The sequence below is a fragment of the Talpa europaea genome (genome assembly GCF_964194135.1).
Source record: "Talpa europaea genome assembly, chromosome: 9".
NCBI classification, from domain to species: domain Eukaryota; kingdom Metazoa; phylum Chordata; class Mammalia; order Eulipotyphla; family Talpidae; genus Talpa; species Talpa europaea.
Genome location: NC_140076.1, coordinates 115,628,629 through 115,647,026, shown reverse-complemented (window position 1 = coordinate 115,647,026; position 18,398 = coordinate 115,628,629). Strand labels below are relative to the sequence as shown.

Here is an 18,398-nt window from a genome sequence, read left to right as displayed (position 1 = left end):
CAAAGACGTGACCTGAGAAGTTCCGTCCATCTTCTCTCGGCCTTGCGGAAGTGTTCCCTAAATTTGGCTTTCAATTTTCCAGTTGTGTAGAGAGCCTTCCTAAGCCCCAACACTGTACCCCGCTTAGTTTTCTTCTTAAGGACATTCTTAATTTTTATATAATGTTTGTCCTCTGTGTGTTCTTTCACAAGGAAGGAAAAGATGGACGCAATACAAGTTGCGGACCTGGCACATTAAGATGAAACTGTTTCCATGGAAACGCCAGCATGAGGCTCTGTGGTCCCTTCTGCCCCAGTCACTTCCGTGTCTCTCTCTTCCATCTCCCCCTCTGTGACCACTACAGCATCTACCTCAGCCACCTCTTCAACTACAGCGAAGTCAACTCCATTGGGCTGCTGCCGGGCCATGGCCTCCAGCCTGAGGCGGTACTGCTCTGCCTCCTGCTCTTTCTTCAGCAGCTGGTGTCGGTACTCCTGGGCTCTTCGATTGGCCTCCTGGAGCTGTTGCTGCAGTAACTCTCTCTCTGTGTCTTCCTGTAGAGGTAAATCATGTTACCAGCAGGTTAGAACTCCTGATCACAAATTATCCAGAGTAGACTAAAAGGCAGAGAGGCTGAAAAGTGACAGCTTTGAATTCCTTCCCTTGCCATTTCTCCAGCAAGGCTGAGGACACTACCTTGTTTTCCTCCACACTGTCAGTCATCTCTTCTACCCTTGGCTTCTTAGTCAGTGGTAACTTCTCTGTTTCTACTTCCTCTTCTTCAATGACAGTCTCCTCTGCGACCTGACCGGCGGGTACCGTTAGAACTACAAGATAAAGGACGCCAATTGGAGGTGAGGAATATATAATAAAAGTGTGAGCTTGCTTCGAATTAGAAAATAAACTGAAGCACGTTTTCTCACATCTTATTTTTCATGTCCCTTTGTACTTTAGGATCAATAGATACGGCAAGGCTCTGCAGGAAGAAACAGAAAGAATTCAAGAGGTGCTAGGAAGCCTCAGAAAGGAAGGGCACAGATTTGCAGGGCTGGAAGCTATGCAGCTAGGATCCAGGCCTGAGGCACTTGTATGAAGACATCTGACGCTAGGTCAGAAGGGGTGAGTTACAGTTTTGTAGAAATAACTTGTCTAAAGAAGGCCTGATGTCTTTATATAAGAAATCTCTCAGGCCTCCCCGGTGGCGCAGCGGTTGAGCACTGGGTTGCGAAGCTGCCCGCAGCCTCTGCAGCGCCGGTTCTATCCCCACTGCTCCCCGGCCACTGGAGGAGGGTCCCACATGGCGTGCAGACCTCTCCTGCCGCCCGCTGCTCCCCTCAGCAGTGTACTTCGGTCCTTCTGCCTGCTCTGCTCCCCGCTCTGGCTCTGGTGAATTCTCTCACCCTCCTGCGCTTCTGACTGTACCCAGTGCTTGTATAAAAATAAAATAAATAAATCTTTAAAAAAAAAAAAAAAAGAAATCTCTCCTGGGCCTCCCTGGTGGCACAGGGGTAAAAGACAGCGCCATCTAGCTATCACCAGTCATTGCTGCACGAGTTCCATCCCCAGGCGGCCAGGAAGCAACCCACAAGGCACAGCAGACCTCTCCTGTCTTGCCCGCTGCTCCCCTCAGCAGTGTGTATCAGTAGATCTGCCTGTTCTGCTCCCTGCTCTCCTGGTGAATCTTCTCACCCTCTGCACCTCTGGTCTATACCCCAGTTCTTGTGTGCATAAATAAATCTTTTTTTAAAAAAAAAAGATTTATTTATTTATACAAGCACTGGGTACAGTCAGAAGAGCGGGAGGGTGAAGAGAATTCACCAGAGTCAGAGCTGAGAGCAGAACAGGCAGACTGACGAAGTACACTGCTGAGGGGAGCAGCGGGTGGCAGGAGAGGTTCTGCGCGCCATGTGGGACCCTCGCCCAGTGGCTGGGGATCGAACCGGTGCTACAGAGGCTGCAGGCAGCTTTGCAGCCCAGCGCTCAACCACTGCGCCACCAGGGGAGGCCCTTATTATTACTATTATTATTTTTAAAGAAACCTCTAAATAAGAAGAGAGTCGGCCTCCCTGGTGGCGCAAGGGGTTAAGAACCGCACTATGAAGCAATCCTCAGCCTGTGCAGCAAAAGTTCGATCCCCAGCTGGCCAGGGAGAAACCCACAGGGCGCAACAGACCCTCCCCTCAGCAGTGTATTTTCAGTCTGCCTGTTCTGCTCCCCACTCTGTCTCTGGTGAATCCTCTCACCCCCTGCATCTCTGGCCTGTACCCCAGCTCTTGTATGCATAAATAAATCAATCTTTAAAAAAAAAATGAGAAGAGAGTCAAGGTCAACACATCTGCATATACACACGTTGCCATGCTGTCAGCATGGCAATAAATAAATAAATAAACAGTAATGAAACCCACCAGGGAGGGCCCATTTCTTTATTGTTTTTCATAGCTGCACAGTATCCCAGTATATTGGTGCACATAATTTATTTATCCAGCCCCCTACTGAAATATACTTACGGTTCTTTCAGTCTTTTATGATTATAAATGATGCCATAATTAATAGCTTAGTATATACGTCATTTCTTTGCGTGTGACTATAATTCATACAAAAAGAATTTTTAGCTAAAAAGTATGTGCATATTTAATACTGATAGATATTGCCAATTTGCTCTTTAGAGGATGTATTAATTTACATTCATACCAGTGATTTATAAGAGTACCCATACCCCTGGGCCTTCCTGGTGGTGCAAGTAAGCACAGCACTGTGAAGCTATCTGAACCCTCTGCAGCAAGAGTTCGACTCCGGCCCGCCAGGGAGCTACCCACATGGCGCGCAGACCTCTCCTGTCTCCCTGCTGCTCCCCTCAGCAGTGTATTTCAATAGATCCGCCTGTTCTGCTCCCCACTCTGTCTCTGGCGAATCCTCTCATCCTCCCCACCCTGCACCTCTGGCCTGTACCCCAGCTCTTGTATGCATAAATAAATAAATTAAAAAAAAAAAAAGATTACACGTACCCTTGACAACGAAGTATTACAATGGTATCTCAGTATATTTTTCATTTGCATTTCTCTTACTATAGTTGAAGTAAGCTGAACATATGCTCACACTTTTAAGAATCACCAGTATTTTCTCTCCTGTGATCTAATGGTTCATGTTACTTGCTCTATTTTCTATCATGCTATTATTTTTTAACTCATAAATTTTATATACTTGTATATTAGACAAATTAGCCCTTGCCAGCCTGGTTTCTTTTTTTTAGAGCTTCTTTGCCCCATCTGGCATCTGGCATTCCCCTACTCCCACTACTTGCCTTAATGCCTCATTTTCACAGGCACGTTGAGGGTTTACAATACCGTTTAATTAACAGTTGTCTAAACAGGGTAACTCACCTTGCTGTCCATCTTGCATAGTGACAATAAAGGGCTGGCCAAGGCCTCCAGCAGGAATTGCAGTTTGGATACCGCTTAGAGGGACTCCATCAGTGACTATGGTGATGACCCTTTGGCCTCCACTCCCTACTACTTGCTGGATTGATGACTCAACAGAATTTCCCTCCACAATCTCTTCTGTATTAGCTAGAGATGAGAAAAGTAAATTCAGAATTTCAGTTTTTTAAAAAATTAGTAACATAGCACGTTCATTCTCCTTGAAGTTGATAATATCAGGGATAGGAAAAATCGGGAAAAAATGTTAGGCTTAACAGTTCACAAAAGCTAGCCTTTACAACAATGCTAAGGCAGAGGAGGAAAAAAAAACAGGGAATATATTTGAACAGTACTTTTTTTTTAAAAAGATTTATTTATTTATGCATACAAGAGCTGGGGTACAGGCCAGAGGTATGGGGGGTGAGAGAATTCACCAGAGACAAAGCAGGGAACAGAACAGGCAGACTGACTGAAGTACACTACTGAGGGGAGCAGCAGGTGAGTCAGGAGAGGTCTGCTGCACCATGTGGGTAGCTCCCTGGCAGGGATTCGAACTTGTGCTGCAGTGGCTGCAGATTGCTTCATAAATTGTGTCTTAACCCTTGCACCACCAAGGAGGCCCCTGAACAGTACTTTCTAAAATATCTTTACCGAGATGTTAATAGTGTTCACTATGGGTTTTTATATACAAATATATTTTCAAAATGCTGTTTCAAATATGTTTAAATATTTGTTTGCTTTGTAGGAAGTATCAGAGGCCCTGACAAGCTAGTGAGTACTGTGATTCTCCAGCAGAGAATAAGACATGCTGAATTTCCCCAGCAAATTTATTATGGAATGCTTTTTTTTTCCCAAAGATTTATTTTTTTTTTAAGATTTATTTATTTGTGCATACAAGAGCTGGGGTACAGGCCAGAGATGCGGAGGTGAGAGGATTCCCCAGAGACAGAGTGGGGAGCAGAACAGGCAGACTGACTGAAATACACTGCTGAGGGGAGCAGCAGGCAAGACAGGAGAGGTCTGCTGTGCTGCCATGTGGGGAGCTCCCAGGCCAGGGATCGAACTCGTGCTGCAGAGGCTATGGAAAGTTCACAGTGCTGTGCTTTAACCCCTTGCGCCACCAGGGAGGCCCCTGGAATGCTTTTTAAGGAGGCATCTTCAATGCTTAAATAAATTTAAAGAACTTAGAAAAAAATACATAATTTTTGTAAGAAAACTGAGGTATTTAATAGTAAATTAATATAACCAGTAGTTAACACATTGAAGGAGTCTGACAGACAAAAATGGTAGGTGGCTTCTCTCTCTGACAGATCAGCAATAATATTGACAGTAACTAACATGGACTTACTTAGTGCCAGGTACCTTCACATGCGTTATATTGAATCAAGATTTTCAGTGTGCTTAGTCAATATCCATAGTAACTAGTAGGGGAGACCATTCCTACCACTAAGGAGTTTTTCCACCTAAAGAGTCACAAGTAATACTTTGCAATAAGTGGCACACAGGTTCTCCATAGGAAGACACATTCAGGTTTTTCAATGGAAACAGAGCATGAACATCTCTTCGAAACAAAGAACAGTCAAATGGTATAGCTGAGTGGACCCTGATCATCTTAATCCAACCATCATTTCGGAGATAAGGAAACTGAGATCTAGAGAAGTCAAGACCAAAGAGCAAATCAAAAGAAATAAGCACAAATTTATTACATTGCTTTTCCCTCTTCCATACTCTCACTCACACACATTTGACTAGAGACCTTTATGGTCACTGCTAGTCAGAAAAGCATGATGAGAGGGAAGTTCTCACCATCTGAAGGTCAAAGGCAGAAAGAAATCAGAATAATCTGCTTTTTCTTTGATGGAGGAGGCTGCCAGGGGGTTCAGACAGAGTCCTAGATGACTCTACTTCTATTTGCCCTGCCTATATGAAGCCTTACGCCTTTTCCCCACACACCACAAACTCCAGCTAAATGACATAAAACCGTCTTGTTTTAAATACCAGAAGGGCACTGTAGGGTCAGGACAGGACATGGAGCAGGTTTTCTGATCCAACAGACCGGGTAAAGGAGGAGTCAGAGTCCTCAGTGGTTTTTCTGCAGGTCTTTTATTGGGATTTACCCGGTACACAGCAGGAAAGTGTGCTGGGGGGCCAGGAGGCTGACAGGCCTCGCAGCCCCCAGCAAATCCTCACTCTATCTGGGCTCTCTGGTGATCTCTGCTTCTCTCTCAGCTTCTGCTGGCGCCCCCGTGACGCCGCCCTTAAAAGCCCAGTCTCAGCCCAGGTGAATTCCATCTACCTATGCCGACACCCTATTCCAGGTGCCCGCCATCAGGCATGCATTCAGGACCGCAAGGATCCATCATCTATCCTGAAAGCAGGAGGGCAGAAAAGCCTGACATTTTTCCTTACCCTACAGACACTATACAGCAAATATCTACCCAATTTCCATCAGAAATATCAAAATTACCAGTGCAAATACAAGCCAGCCAGCTGAAGCACACAGGCTTGAACACGGAAGAGACAGCAGTCCTATGTGCTTGATGCTTTGCTACAAGATACCTAGGCTGTATTTTTGAATCAGTCTATGATAGCATCAGTCAAAACATAATGTAGATTATTTCCCAAAAAATCTGCTAATATAAGGCTAAACATTTCCTTCTGAAGCAACTGGAGTCAGGGCAAACAAATTGGAAACTGCAAAAACACAAAGGAATAACTTAGTCATTCCCTGATATTATGCAGCTGTCTGACTGGATCACTTACCGATGTTTTCACTCTGATGCTCAGTGAGTCGACATCCCTTTCTCCTAGCTGTCTCTAATTAATCCTAACTCTTTAATAATTTGTGCAAATCAAGTTGCTGGAGGCTTAAGAACAAATAAGAACTGGTGATTCCCCTGGCCACGAGCCCTCACCTACCTGTGGCTCTGTGTGAGTTGGCGAGGGGGGCTGATGCCCCAGCAAGAGCTGCGAGGGGGGCCAGCACTGAGGTGGTACAATTTGAGAAGTGTGCTGCTGAGGAGGCATGGGGGCCACCTATTTCAGTAAAAGAGGCAAATGAGGCCTGAGGCAGAGAACGAATTGAGATTAACTGAAAATGGCCTATTAACTCGAAACCTCAGCTTTTCATCCAACTGTCCTTAATTCTGCTAATTCAAACTGAAATAAACCAATTATCATGGTGTTGAAAACTTTTAAGTTTTAAAAAGTTTCCCCTTGAAAGCAGATTAAAGTAACATGCTTGGTGCAGGGCACTGCCTCCCTCCTCTGATCACTCTCTGGGCACTGCCCATGCTGAGCATCAGCAGCTAACAAACCAGGAGAGTACCACCCACTCCCCAGGCTGGCAGCGCAGGGTCCTCCTTGGCAGTGGGCAGCAAGCATGTGCAGTGGGCCTCAGCCCAAGCTAAGTGGTGGTGAGGGAACAGGCGCCTCCTGGACTTCACTCAGCCACCAAGCACTAGTCATCAGGTAGCGGGGTGAGGAGAGTGTGACTGACCTCTTGGGCAGGGGCAGTTAAAAACTAAAGTTTCACATGTTAAACGTCAGAGGGCAATCAAATAGTGCTAAAAAAACAATAATTATCTACCTTAGTTATGTCATGATATGTTTTAAAAATAAAACACTTTGTTCCTTAAAAAGGTGGATTACTTGTGGAGTACTCGTAGCTATAAATTATCTTTTTTAAGAAAGATTTATTCATTCTTATTTACTTATTTATTTATACAAGCACTGAGTCAGAAGCGCGGGTAGGTGAGAGAATCCACCAGAACCAGAGGGGAGAGCAGAGCAGGCAGACTGATGAAGTACACTGCTGAGGGGAGCAGCGGGCGGCAGGAGAAGTATGCACGCCATGTGGGACCCTCGCCCGGCATGAGGGGATCGAACTGGTGCTGCAGAGGCTGTGGGCAGCTTCACAACCCAGCGTTCAACCGCTGCACCACCGGGGAGGCCCTATTCATTTATTTTTAAAGATTTTGTTTATGCATACAAGAACTGGGGTACAGGCCAGAGAATGCACGAGAGACAGAGTGGGCCCAGAACAAGCAGACTGACTGAAATACACTGCTGAGGCGAGCAGCAGGAGAGGCAGGAGCCGTCTGTTGTGCCATGTGGGTAGCTCCCTGGCTGGTTAGGGATCGAACTCTTACTTCATAGTGTGGTACTTAACCCCTTGTGCCACCAGGGAGGCCCAGATTTATTGATTTATGCATACAAGAGCTGGGATGCAAACCAGAGATGCCTGGGGGTGAGAGGACTCACCAGAGACAGAGTGGGGAGCAGAAAAGGCGGATCTACTGAAATCCACTGCTGAGGGGAGCAGCAGGGAGACAGGAGAGGTCTGCTATGCCATGTGGGTCACCTCCCTGGCTGGGGATCAAACTCGTGCTGCAGTGGCTGGCAATAGCTTGACAGTGCTGTGTCTTTAACCCCTGCGCCACCAGGAAGGCCCCCCTGTAAATTATCTTAAAGCTTTTGGAAGATGACTGTTAGAGTGGGGATGAGGATGGAGATAGTAATGATATAATAGGGATGTTATATTATCTAATTCTCTTTAAAATACTCAGGGAACCAAGTACCTTGAGTCGAGCACAGTACCTGAACTCCAGAAAGGATCCACTTCTACCTGACGACTTCATGCAGAGCCAGATCCAGCTACAGTCGCTTCCCTAATTTTCCTTTTTAATTCATGCTTTCCGCATCACTCATCCTATCACAACAAGTGCTGATATAAGAACTCACAAATTGGGCATCCCCCGGTGGCGCAGCAGGCTGAGCATAGCGCTGTGAAGCTGTCCACAGTTTCTACAGCACCGGTTCGATTCTAGGCCAGCCAGGGTAATTCCCACATGGCACAGCAGACCTCTTCTGTCTCACTCGCTGCTCCCCTCAGCAGTGTATTTTGGTCCTTCTGCCTGTTCTGCTCCCTGCTCTGTCTCTGGTGAATCCTCTCGCCCTCCTGCGCCTCTGGCCTGTACCCCAGCTCTTGTATACATAAAAAAAAAAAAAAAAAACCTCACAAATTAAAAAGAAAAACAAGGAAGAAGCAGCTTATATACATATTTATGGAGATTGGAACATACTAGCAACTAAAAACCAAAATACCAAAATCAAATACAGTAAGTATGCTATCCAGCTAACGGAGAAGAGCGGCATGGAATTGATGAGAAAAGCATTATATCCAAGTTAGCATATGAACAGTTCACCCTAAGGTTGTGCTTTAATTCAAATATAATGGCTCACTCAACTTCCCCTCAACAGCAAAATGACAAAGAACATAGTGAAAAACTGAGTTTAGTATTCTGACATACACAGCTGAAACTGAAGAGACAATGTAAATTACCTTAGACTTATCCCAGTGGATTCTAGGAAAGTAAAGTACTTTACTGTTGCTTCACTTCAATATAAAACCCAACATCAAATCAAGTGCAGTGTGTATGGGTGCTATTGCTTTTGGAAAGGAAATGGCATTTATCAGTAACAACTCTTGTGACTTAATCAGAATGTGGTCTATATAAATAAACTCTCAGTCCAGGAATTAGGGGTGTGCGCTCTGGCAGGCTAGACAATCTCAGTGCATTAGTGAAAACCAGACCAAGAAAATCAAAGTAACTTGCCCAAGGTCACACTGCTAGTAATGTCAGAGTCCAGGTTAGAAACAATTCATTAGATTTCAAAACCTATATTCTCTTTATGAACCAACACAAAACTTTATATTTGATTTTGGAGTGCATCTTTTTATTCTCCAGAAACAGGAAATTTATCTTCACAACTGTGTTTTGCCCTGGTGACTGTTTAAACTAGTCTGCCTCCCCAATCTGCTGCAGTGTGGTGCTGCTGCTAATGTCTGGGGTCTTTAGTCACAAATGGAAATCTGAAAGCAAATGTTGGCATAAAAAATCCGCCCACCTGTGACTATGCAGGTGCTTCCTTTCACCAACTCTCTCCCTCTGCAGGACAATAGCCTCCTGCCTGCCCGTGACCTGTACCTGCCGTGACTTCTGCTCACTGGCCTCCCTCAGCAGAGGCAGCTCTTCTCAGGGCCACCTGCCTGCAACCACGCAGGCCTCCCTCAGCAAACCTGTCCCTCTCGGGCAGCTCTTCCTGCCCGCTGGTGTCTATGCAAGTGTCCTTTATTCCTTTGTCCCTTTCCCTAATAAACCTGCTCTTTAAATACATATATATATATAAATCCTAGGATATGTTCAGTTAAATTTTTTTTAAAGATTTATTTATGCATACAAGAGCTGGGGTACAGGCCAGAGATGCAGGGGGTGAGAGGATCCACCAGAGATAGAGCAGGGAACAGAACAGGCAGACTAACTGAAATACACTGCTGAGGGGAGCAGCGGGCGAGACAGGAGAGGTCTGCTGCGCCATGTGGGTTGCTCCCTGGCCGGCCGGGGATTGAACTCGTGCTACAGAGGTTGCGGACTGCTTCATAGTGCGCTGCTTAACCCCTTCTGCCACCAGGGAGGCCCCAGTTCAGTTAAGTTCTTAAAAATATTCCTGAATGATGGGAAACATTCAGGAAAAAATAATTCTTTAACCCAGTTGAGTAACATAACCTGAATTTGTCTTATAATTTTTTCTCCTTTCTTTTATATGTACTGATTAAGCATTCGGGAGGTCAATCAGCTTGAGGGGGCAGTTAGGGAGAACTGCTTCATGAGTTAGAGAACACTGCAGAATCCAGCTCTTGAAAGTGATGATTCAGCAATTTCAATCTGTAACTGTCAACATACAGGAGAAAGGAGAGGTCTGCCAAACATGTAGGCCCATGGAAACCAAGGCTAAGAGCCTCATTCCTGAGTGTCTTCAACTCTGCTCATCAGAACAGGATCTTAAAAATTTCAGTAGTTAGGGCCTCCCTGTTGGCGCAAGGGGTTAAGCACCGCACTGTGAAGCAATACACAGCCTCTGCAGCACAAGTTCGATCCCCGGCCGGCCAAGGAGAAACCCACATGGCGAGGCAGACCTCTCCTGTCTTGCCCGCTGCTCCCCTCAGTAGTGTATTTCAGTCCATCTGCCTGTTCTGTTCCCTGCTCTGTCTCTGGTGAATCCTCTCACCCTCCTCCCACCACCCCACATCTCTGGCCTGTACCCCAGCTCTTGTGTGCATAAATAAATAAATCTTAAAAAAAAAATTTCAGTAGTTAAATGAAAGACCAACTCTGCTTCCTTTCATATGTTTGTGAATATGCAACTTTATTGGCTCCTAAAGACTTTGGATTACAAAAGCATTTGTTCTTATCAGTGTGGCCTGAACCACTACAAATCCAAAAGGCTGTGACCACTGTGATTATATGCGTGTGTATCTGAGCTAAAGTTTTTGCATCATCTGGCCGAAAGCAAAGCACAATGACTTGTAAATGACAGTTGTCGGTGTATAAAATGAAGGTTACTGTTGCCCCCTTGTGGGCATGACAGAGTCAACTTTTACTGGGAAGTTGCATTTTCATTTAACTTCAGTTGCTCGTGAAGCCTTGCTATATAAAGTGGACATCTATAAATGCTGAATTACAGAATCTCGAAGTCGCACAACCACCTCATGAAGCATGTATTATTATATCCCAATTTTACAGATAAGCAAAGATGGCTTACAGAATTAAATCATTTTGCCAATGTAAGGCATTTAGTCAATTAATAAATCAATATTTGAACACTGTTCTAAATGGGAAATTCTGTGTACACTTTGTATACAGTCTTGCTATTTTACCACAGTGCTCTTTGATATTGTATAGACTTAACCAGGAATACAGTCATTTACTTTAAAATGAACATCAGAAACAGAAAAAGAAACCAATAGTCAATTGGAAAATCTAGATTTAAATGAGGATAAAAGTTCTTCATTGTAAAAAAAATTTGTAAGAAGATGTTGAAAATAAGCTCCGTTTGCTCTTTTTTAGATAGATGTTTCATTAAAACATGCTCAGAAAATGCTTTTCTCTACTTTGTTGTTATATATGTTCTCAGGAACAAATCAAGACTCATACTTTATTCAAATAATCACATATACATCCTTCACTCCAACAGCCACTTACTTATAATTACTTATCCTACTTTATTGATTGCTACTTTAGACTACGAATATTTCACTATTCTCCTGAACAGGTCCAGAAGTGAAGCACCCTACGGATTCATTTTGGGGACAGGCATAGCACTGTAACAGACTAATCCGTGGAATTGTTTACTTTTAACACAGTAAGCACTCAGGTATAATTCCTATGTATGACCTACCCTCCCCTTAGGAAGGTTAACTCCATTAGCTTTAAGTTTTATTGTAAATCTTCTATTTGGGAATATTTTAATAAAGGAGCAGGTATTAGACAGGGTGTGCTTTCATCTCCTAGGAATCTGTGGGAGTTCTGTTCATTTTAAGTCCAAAATAAATGATACATTATCAAAACATCACCTGAGGCTGTTTTGGTGTTGGCTGAAGAAACAAGGCTGGCGAGGCTGACGACCTCTCCTGACGTGAAGAGGAAAGGGGTGGCCACGGTCACCGGCGCAGCTCTCTCGGGGTGAGCGTTCACCTGGTTGTGCATTGCTTCCTACACAGCAAGGCAGAATATTTCAAAGTCAGAACACTCACTAGCTCAGGTTATACAGTTACTAAACAGTCACCCCCTACAATGCTCTATCAAGCAGAACTAGTTCCGGCACACAATGTCCCAGGGAGGCAGCTGAGAGTTCTCATTAAGATACTGTTTTTTCAGACCGAGGGGAACAGAGATATTTGGTTGCTTTCCCATGCTTATTTGAACTTTAGAAAAGCAAAATGTATTATTTGCAAAAACTTCTAGAAAATTCACATCCAGATCCTGAGTATTCTTTTTTTTAATTCTGAAACACAAGAGTGCTACCTGAATCGTCTAAAAAGTAATTTCAAGCACTAATATTCTATGATCAATTATCTACCAGTCATTGTCCCTGCAGAGATTCTACAGAGAACAAAATTCTCCAGAGTTTTCTCCAACAACTTGTTCCATTCTGCCACTGAAGACATGCCCGAGAGACCATGTAATGAACAAATAACGAGTGCCAGGTTTGAAATTCTAGTTCCATATGCTGGACTCTTCCTTCCAGGGACAGTTGTACAATTCCAGTATAAAGATGCTTATCTGTATTCATTTATTGTACTTTCAGAAGCAGTTTTTTACAAACAGGGTCGCTCCTAAAAAAAAGACCCCAGTTATGAAAGGGCTTCTGAGCAAGGACCTGAAAGTTGAGCAGGATAACCGGTCTACAGGGAACCAACCATCTGCAGTAACCAACCAACCCCTGAAAATGCGGCAGGAGAGGTGATCTGTGTTTCGCGTAATTATCCTCTTGACTGAGAACTTCGGTTGAGACAGATTATCCACTCTCTAGTTACTGTTAAACTCCTTGAATCTGCCTCTTCTATAATTCAAGCCCTCACTGGTTTGTTTGTATTTTTAAGCTTTATTTATTTATTTATTTATACAAGCACGGGGTACAGTGAGAAGTGTGGGAGGGTGAGAGAACCCACCAGGGCCAGAGTGGGGAGCAGAGCAGGCAGAAGGACCGAAGTACACTGCTGAGGGGAGCAGCGGGCGACAGGAGAGGTCTGCGCGCCATGTGGGACCCTCCTTCGGTGGCCGGGGAACAGCCGGGGATCGAACCGGCACTGCAGAGGCTGCGGGCAGCTTCGCAACCTAGCGCTCAACCGCTGCGCCACTGGGGAGGCCCCCTCACTGGTTTTTACCTGCCCTAATGAAAGCCTAACCGTATAGCTCTTCAGCATTAAGTGTCTCCTCACTCCAGTGTGTGTACCACACTCCAAACAATCATTTAAACAAAAAACCTAATCACATCAATCCACCATTTAAGAGCTTTAGTTGGAGGGACCTCCCTGGTGGTGCAAGGGGTTGAGATGCAGCACTATGAAGCTATCCACAGCCACTGCAGCACGAGTTCTATCCCCAGCAAGGGAGCTACCCACATGGCGTGGCAGACCTCTCCTGTCTCTCCCCTGCTCCCCTCAGCCATGTGTTTCAGTAGATCTGCCTGCTCTGCTCCTCACTGTCTCTGGTGAATCCTCTCACACACTGCACCTCTGTCCTGCACCCGTTTTTATATGCATAAATAGAATAAAAAATAAATCTAAAAACCAAACAAATTCTATACAGATTTTAATCCTTGCCTTAAGCATCATTAACACTCCTCTGTGCTCCAGTAGCACTTGCTAGATACGTGTTTACGCTGTGGTAGTGTGATGCTTTATTTCCTTCATTCCAAGGGCAGGGCCATGTCCTGTTAATCTCTGTATCCCTTTTCACCCTGGTAACAAATGCTGGCTTAGGAAATTAATGGATGAAATAATTTCAGATAGTTTTTAATTCTGAGATGTCTTCCTTATCTCTTACCATGCTTTAGAGCTACATGCTATTTCACATCAGCTGATGGACATTCAGGAAACAGAGAAAGGCATTTAATACTGTCCCAAGTCAAGATTAATTAAAAAGGGAAATTTTCATAGCAGGGAAAAAATATTCCAAGGCGAAATAAACCTCGTTTGTGTACTGGCCATGACACTGTTCTTCAATCGCTGCAAGTCACGACTTTATAGAACCTTGTTTTTTTTTTTTTAGAAAGACACTAATGACACGAATTACAAGACCGAGGCTTACTGGAATTACTACTTTGATAAGACATGGATAATTCAGTTTTGCTTCAGCGCCTACCAAAAATATCCTTAACGTTAACTGACGCATACTCGGGGGTGTAAAAAGCAGCACACCTGAAGGATGACCAGGATCTCAGCGTTGTTCTTCTCCAGGGCAATGTCGAAGGCAGATTTATCAAACTTGCTGAAGGCATGGACATCAGCGCCGTATTTAATAAGCAGCTCCACGACGTCCCGGTGGTGGTGCTCTGTGGCCCAGTGCAGTGCTGTCATCTTCAGCATGTCCTTGGCGTTCACATCTGCGCCGTTCTGTCACAGAAAAGCAGCTTTTTCACACAGACATTGGTTATAGCAGCACAGGTGCAAGGGCCCATCACCAAACAGGATTCCATAGAGATCACAGGTATTCAAATTTAGATCATGTCTCAAAAATATCAAAAGGAAAAACGTTTCTCACATTCTCCTGAATGCTGACAGACATACTGGCTTCAGCGAGAGGGTCTTCTAAGGACATGACTGGGAAGTCATAACAGATGGGAGAGAAAGAGGAAAAGAACAGGTTTTTGTTGCATTTATTAATAGAGAGCAGAGCGCTTGAGAACTAAGCGTGAGTGCAGGGAACACCTGCAGAAAGGGAAGGAAGGAAAATCAATAAAGTCTGTTTAGCGTAGGAAACAAATGGTCACAGCCACGATGCCTCCTGCAAGAGATGCCACCTGCTGCCACAACTGCCCTGAACTTGCTGCCGGAACTGCCCTGACCTTAAGCTCCCCCGGCCGCGTCCTGCCACCACTCAAGGACAGAAGAAGGTGGGACCTTTGCCTCGCTTTACCCTAACGAGCAGGTCCACGATGCGAGCATGTCCATCAGCCGCGGCCATGTGCAAGGGCGTCCTGTCCACTTTGGTCCGCGCGTCCCTGCTAACGCCTGCCCGGAGGAGTACTTCTGCTGTGGAATAATGGCCGTACTGGGCTGCAAGGTGGAGGGGTGAGGTTCCAAGCTGTAGGGAAATAATACTCATTGAATGTCAAGCGGGTGCAGAGCGCTAACTCATCCCATGAACAAGAGGTATGAACAAACCTCTTGAACAAGAGGTAAAGTCTATGGTTCCTGTCCTTGGAGAGAGAAGCTGGGCAGATAGGACAGAAGAAATTATTTATTAAAAAAATAATATACTGGGCCTCCCTGGTGGTGCCAGGGGTTAAGTGTCAGCACTATGAAGCCACTGCAGCACGAGTTCGATCCCCAGCCAGGGAGCTGACCCACATGGCGCAGCAGACCTCTCCTGTCTCCCTGCTGCTCCCCTCAGCAGTGGATTTCAGTCAATGCACCTGTTCTGCTCCCCACTCTGTCTCTGGTGAATCCTCTCACTGCCTAGTTCTTGTATGCATAAATAAATAAATCTTTAAAAAAATAACATACTAGGTTCCTCAGCCTGCTAAAAATGGAGCTACCATAAGACCTGGCAATTCCACTCTTAGGGATCTACCCAAAGGACACAAAAACATTGATTCAAAAGACCACCTGTACCCCTATGTTTATTGCAGCACTATTTATAATAGGTAAAACCTGGAAACAAGCCAAATGCCCCAAAATAGATGACTGGATCAGGAAGATGTGGTACATATACACAATGGAATATTATTCAGCAATCAAAAAAGATAAACTCATGCCATTCGCAGCAACGTGGATGGAGCTAGAAGGAATTATCCTCAGTGAAATAAGCCAGAAGGAAAAAGAAAAATATCGGATGGTTTCACTTATAGCAGGAATACAGGGGACCCAAATAAGACATCGGGGAAAAAATAGTAACAGTACAAAACACAACAAAGCAAATACGGACAATTATAAACCAGAGACACACTGCAGGGGAGGAGGAGGGAGAGGGATCCGAGGCAGGCAGGGAGGAGCACAGGGGACTGAGGTGATGGTGCACTGGGGAAGGAAACTCTATGGGGACTCCACCCGAGGGGGTGGGAGGAATTAAATATTGCTTAAAAATGAACAAAGATGTAAAAAATTTAAAAAATTTAATAAAAAATAACATTACTAATGGGCCAGTAAAAACACCAGCAATTAAGTATGTGCTAAGTCCAATGGATTTAAGTGAAGTGGGCTTATTAGGGAAGATCCCCTAAAGGATGTGCTTGAAGCAGGGCTTAGAAGAAGGTAAAATACCTGACAAGACAAAAGCATTCTGAGTCAGGGGTAAAAAGAAGGGATACTAAGTTCAAAACCTAAAAAGTTACAGGTGGTATTTGGGGTGTTCATTTATTGGCTGGAGTAAGTTTGTTGCCACATTAAAATAAAGCAAAAAAATGTGATGAAGAGGTGATACAATTTTAGCAATGATGTGTCAACAGCAGTAAGACAGTCTAATCAGGCTTCCCTGGTGGCCTAGGGTTCAAGTCTCAGCACTCCCTGTCCTGCTCTCCACTCTGTCTCTGGTGAAAACTCTCACCCCCACCCCACCTCTGGCCAACTCTCCAGTTCATCTACAGAAAAAAAAAAGTCTATCATCTCAAAGTAAATCTCTCCGGAGTCATCTGTCAGTGCGCACTGTGCTCAGCAGCCTGTCCCTTTCTCGGTATTATGCGCTTTATCTTCTGCCTGTTCATTTATTCTTTGCCTTTCATATGTTCACCCTCTGCCTGACTGGGTTTCATTCTCACACTGCTCTTTTCCGGTCTATTTATAGAAATGCTAATCTCATGGGTTCCCTTTTCTTGAAGTGCTAAGAACCTGCTGACCTCTAAAGTCATGAATTAATCACCCCAGAATAGAGGATACTCATTCACTGAATTGGTAAAATCAGGCAGTGCTCACAACTATCTGCGCATGCTAAGCAAGCCCAGTGACACCCTGGGCCTGGATCTTCTGGAACTGCTCTCCACGTTGACTGTCTAGGCTCATGAAATCACACCTTACTCTTTAATGTTTTTTTAAACAGTGTAAAGGAACAAAATGGCTAGACTACGAACCAGGACATTTTAGAGAAAAGGAAAAAGGGGCTTATTATCTTGGGATTTCGCTCATACTGATTTTATTCAATTTCCAGCTAATTATAGAAGCCTACAGCCCAAGTACACTCCAGGGAGAATTAAACCTTACAAAAATACTCTAAAAAACGGGTCTCCCTGGTGGTGCAGCTGGTAGAGCGCCACACTGCGAAGCTGGCAGCAGCCTCTGCAGCGCTGGTTCGATTCCTGGCCGACCAGGGAGATGCCCACATGGCACGGCAGACCTCTCCTGTCATGCCTTGCTGCTCCCCTCAGCAGTGCTTTCTGCCTGTTCTGCTCCACACTCTGTCTCTGGTGGATCCTCTCACACCTCTGGCCTGTACCCTAGCTCTTGTGTAAATAAATCTTAAAAAAAAAAAAATACTCTAGGGCCTCCCTGGTGGCACAGCAGTTGAGCACTGGGCTGCGAAGCTGCCCGCAGCCTCTGCAGTGCCTTTTGATCCCCGGCCCCGGTGAGGGTCCCGCAGATCTCTCCTGCCGCCCGCTGCTCCCCTCAGCAGTGTGCTTTGTCAGTCTGCCTGTTCTGCTCCCCGCTCTGGCTCTGGTGAATTCTCTCACCCTCCCGCACTTCTGACTGTACCCAGTGCTTGTATAAATAAATAGATAAATCTTAAAAAAAAAAAAAAAGTCTTAAAAGTATTATAGAAAATCACAAGTATATAATACCTTACAATTACCACCAATATATTCACAGGAGACTTTTTCAATGTGGCAAATTAAAAGAGAAAGAAAACCACATATTCAGATGAGACAAAGAAAATAAAACTCTTGTAGAAGAATGAGACAGAAAGGGAATGAAGAAAAATCAATAAAAGCTGTTTAGCTTTGAAGAAAAAGATTGGTAACGGCTGACACTGGGAATAATGAAGAGGGCTCACCCAGTCCGTGGTGAAAGGGGCACCATTTGCCATCAATGTTCTCACTTCATCATCTTGGCCTTTTCTTGCTGCTTCTAGCAACCTCTTCCCCAAGTCCACCAAAGACATCTTTATGCATAGGAACAAAAGTTTTCGGGAAGCTATAACTCAAACATAAGGGAAGGTGCCTGTAAAATGTTTTTCGAAAAAACCCTCGTACTCAAACCTACGGCAGTATCTTCTTACGCTGCCTACCTCACCTGACGCAATCAGATGGCTGGGGAAGTTTCAGGTACTTAAGGATAGTGCACTTACTTTCAATCTCCAGAAAAATAGTTAGGAAATATGTGTAACACATTATTACCTCTCCAGCTTAACGAATAAAGTAGAATTTTATTCTTTGAAATAAAATGTATGGGTACATATGTTATGTGGAGGAAAGAGTAATAGACAAACCAAGGTCACTGAGACTCAA

General features: G+C 44.6%; 1 protein-coding gene across 6 annotated transcripts; it reads right to left on the bottom strand.

Moving 5' to 3' along the window:
- Positions 1–233: 233 nt before the first annotated feature.
- On the bottom strand, positions 234–18,052 carry GABPB2 (GA binding protein transcription factor subunit beta 2; the record flags this gene model as incomplete). Of its 6 annotated transcripts, XM_084243377.1 has the most annotated exons (9): positions 234–533; positions 676–806; positions 3,360–3,545; positions 6,315–6,431; positions 11,812–11,950; positions 14,161–14,355; positions 14,879–15,046; positions 17,733–17,764; positions 17,920–18,052. In XM_084243377.1, the coding sequence occupies 9 exons, from the start codon at positions 18,050–18,052 to the stop codon at positions 234–236; spliced, it is 1,401 nt and encodes a 466-aa protein (XP_084099503.1). The 6 variants fall into 6 exon arrangements, with proteins under 6 accessions (XP_084099503.1, XP_084099504.1, XP_084099507.1 ...); XM_084243378.1 differs by lacking the exon at positions 17,733–17,764 and having other exon boundaries at positions 17,945–18,052; XM_084243381.1 differs by lacking the exons at positions 6,315–6,431; positions 14,879–15,046.
- Between the last annotated feature and the right edge of the window lie 346 nt (positions 18,053–18,398).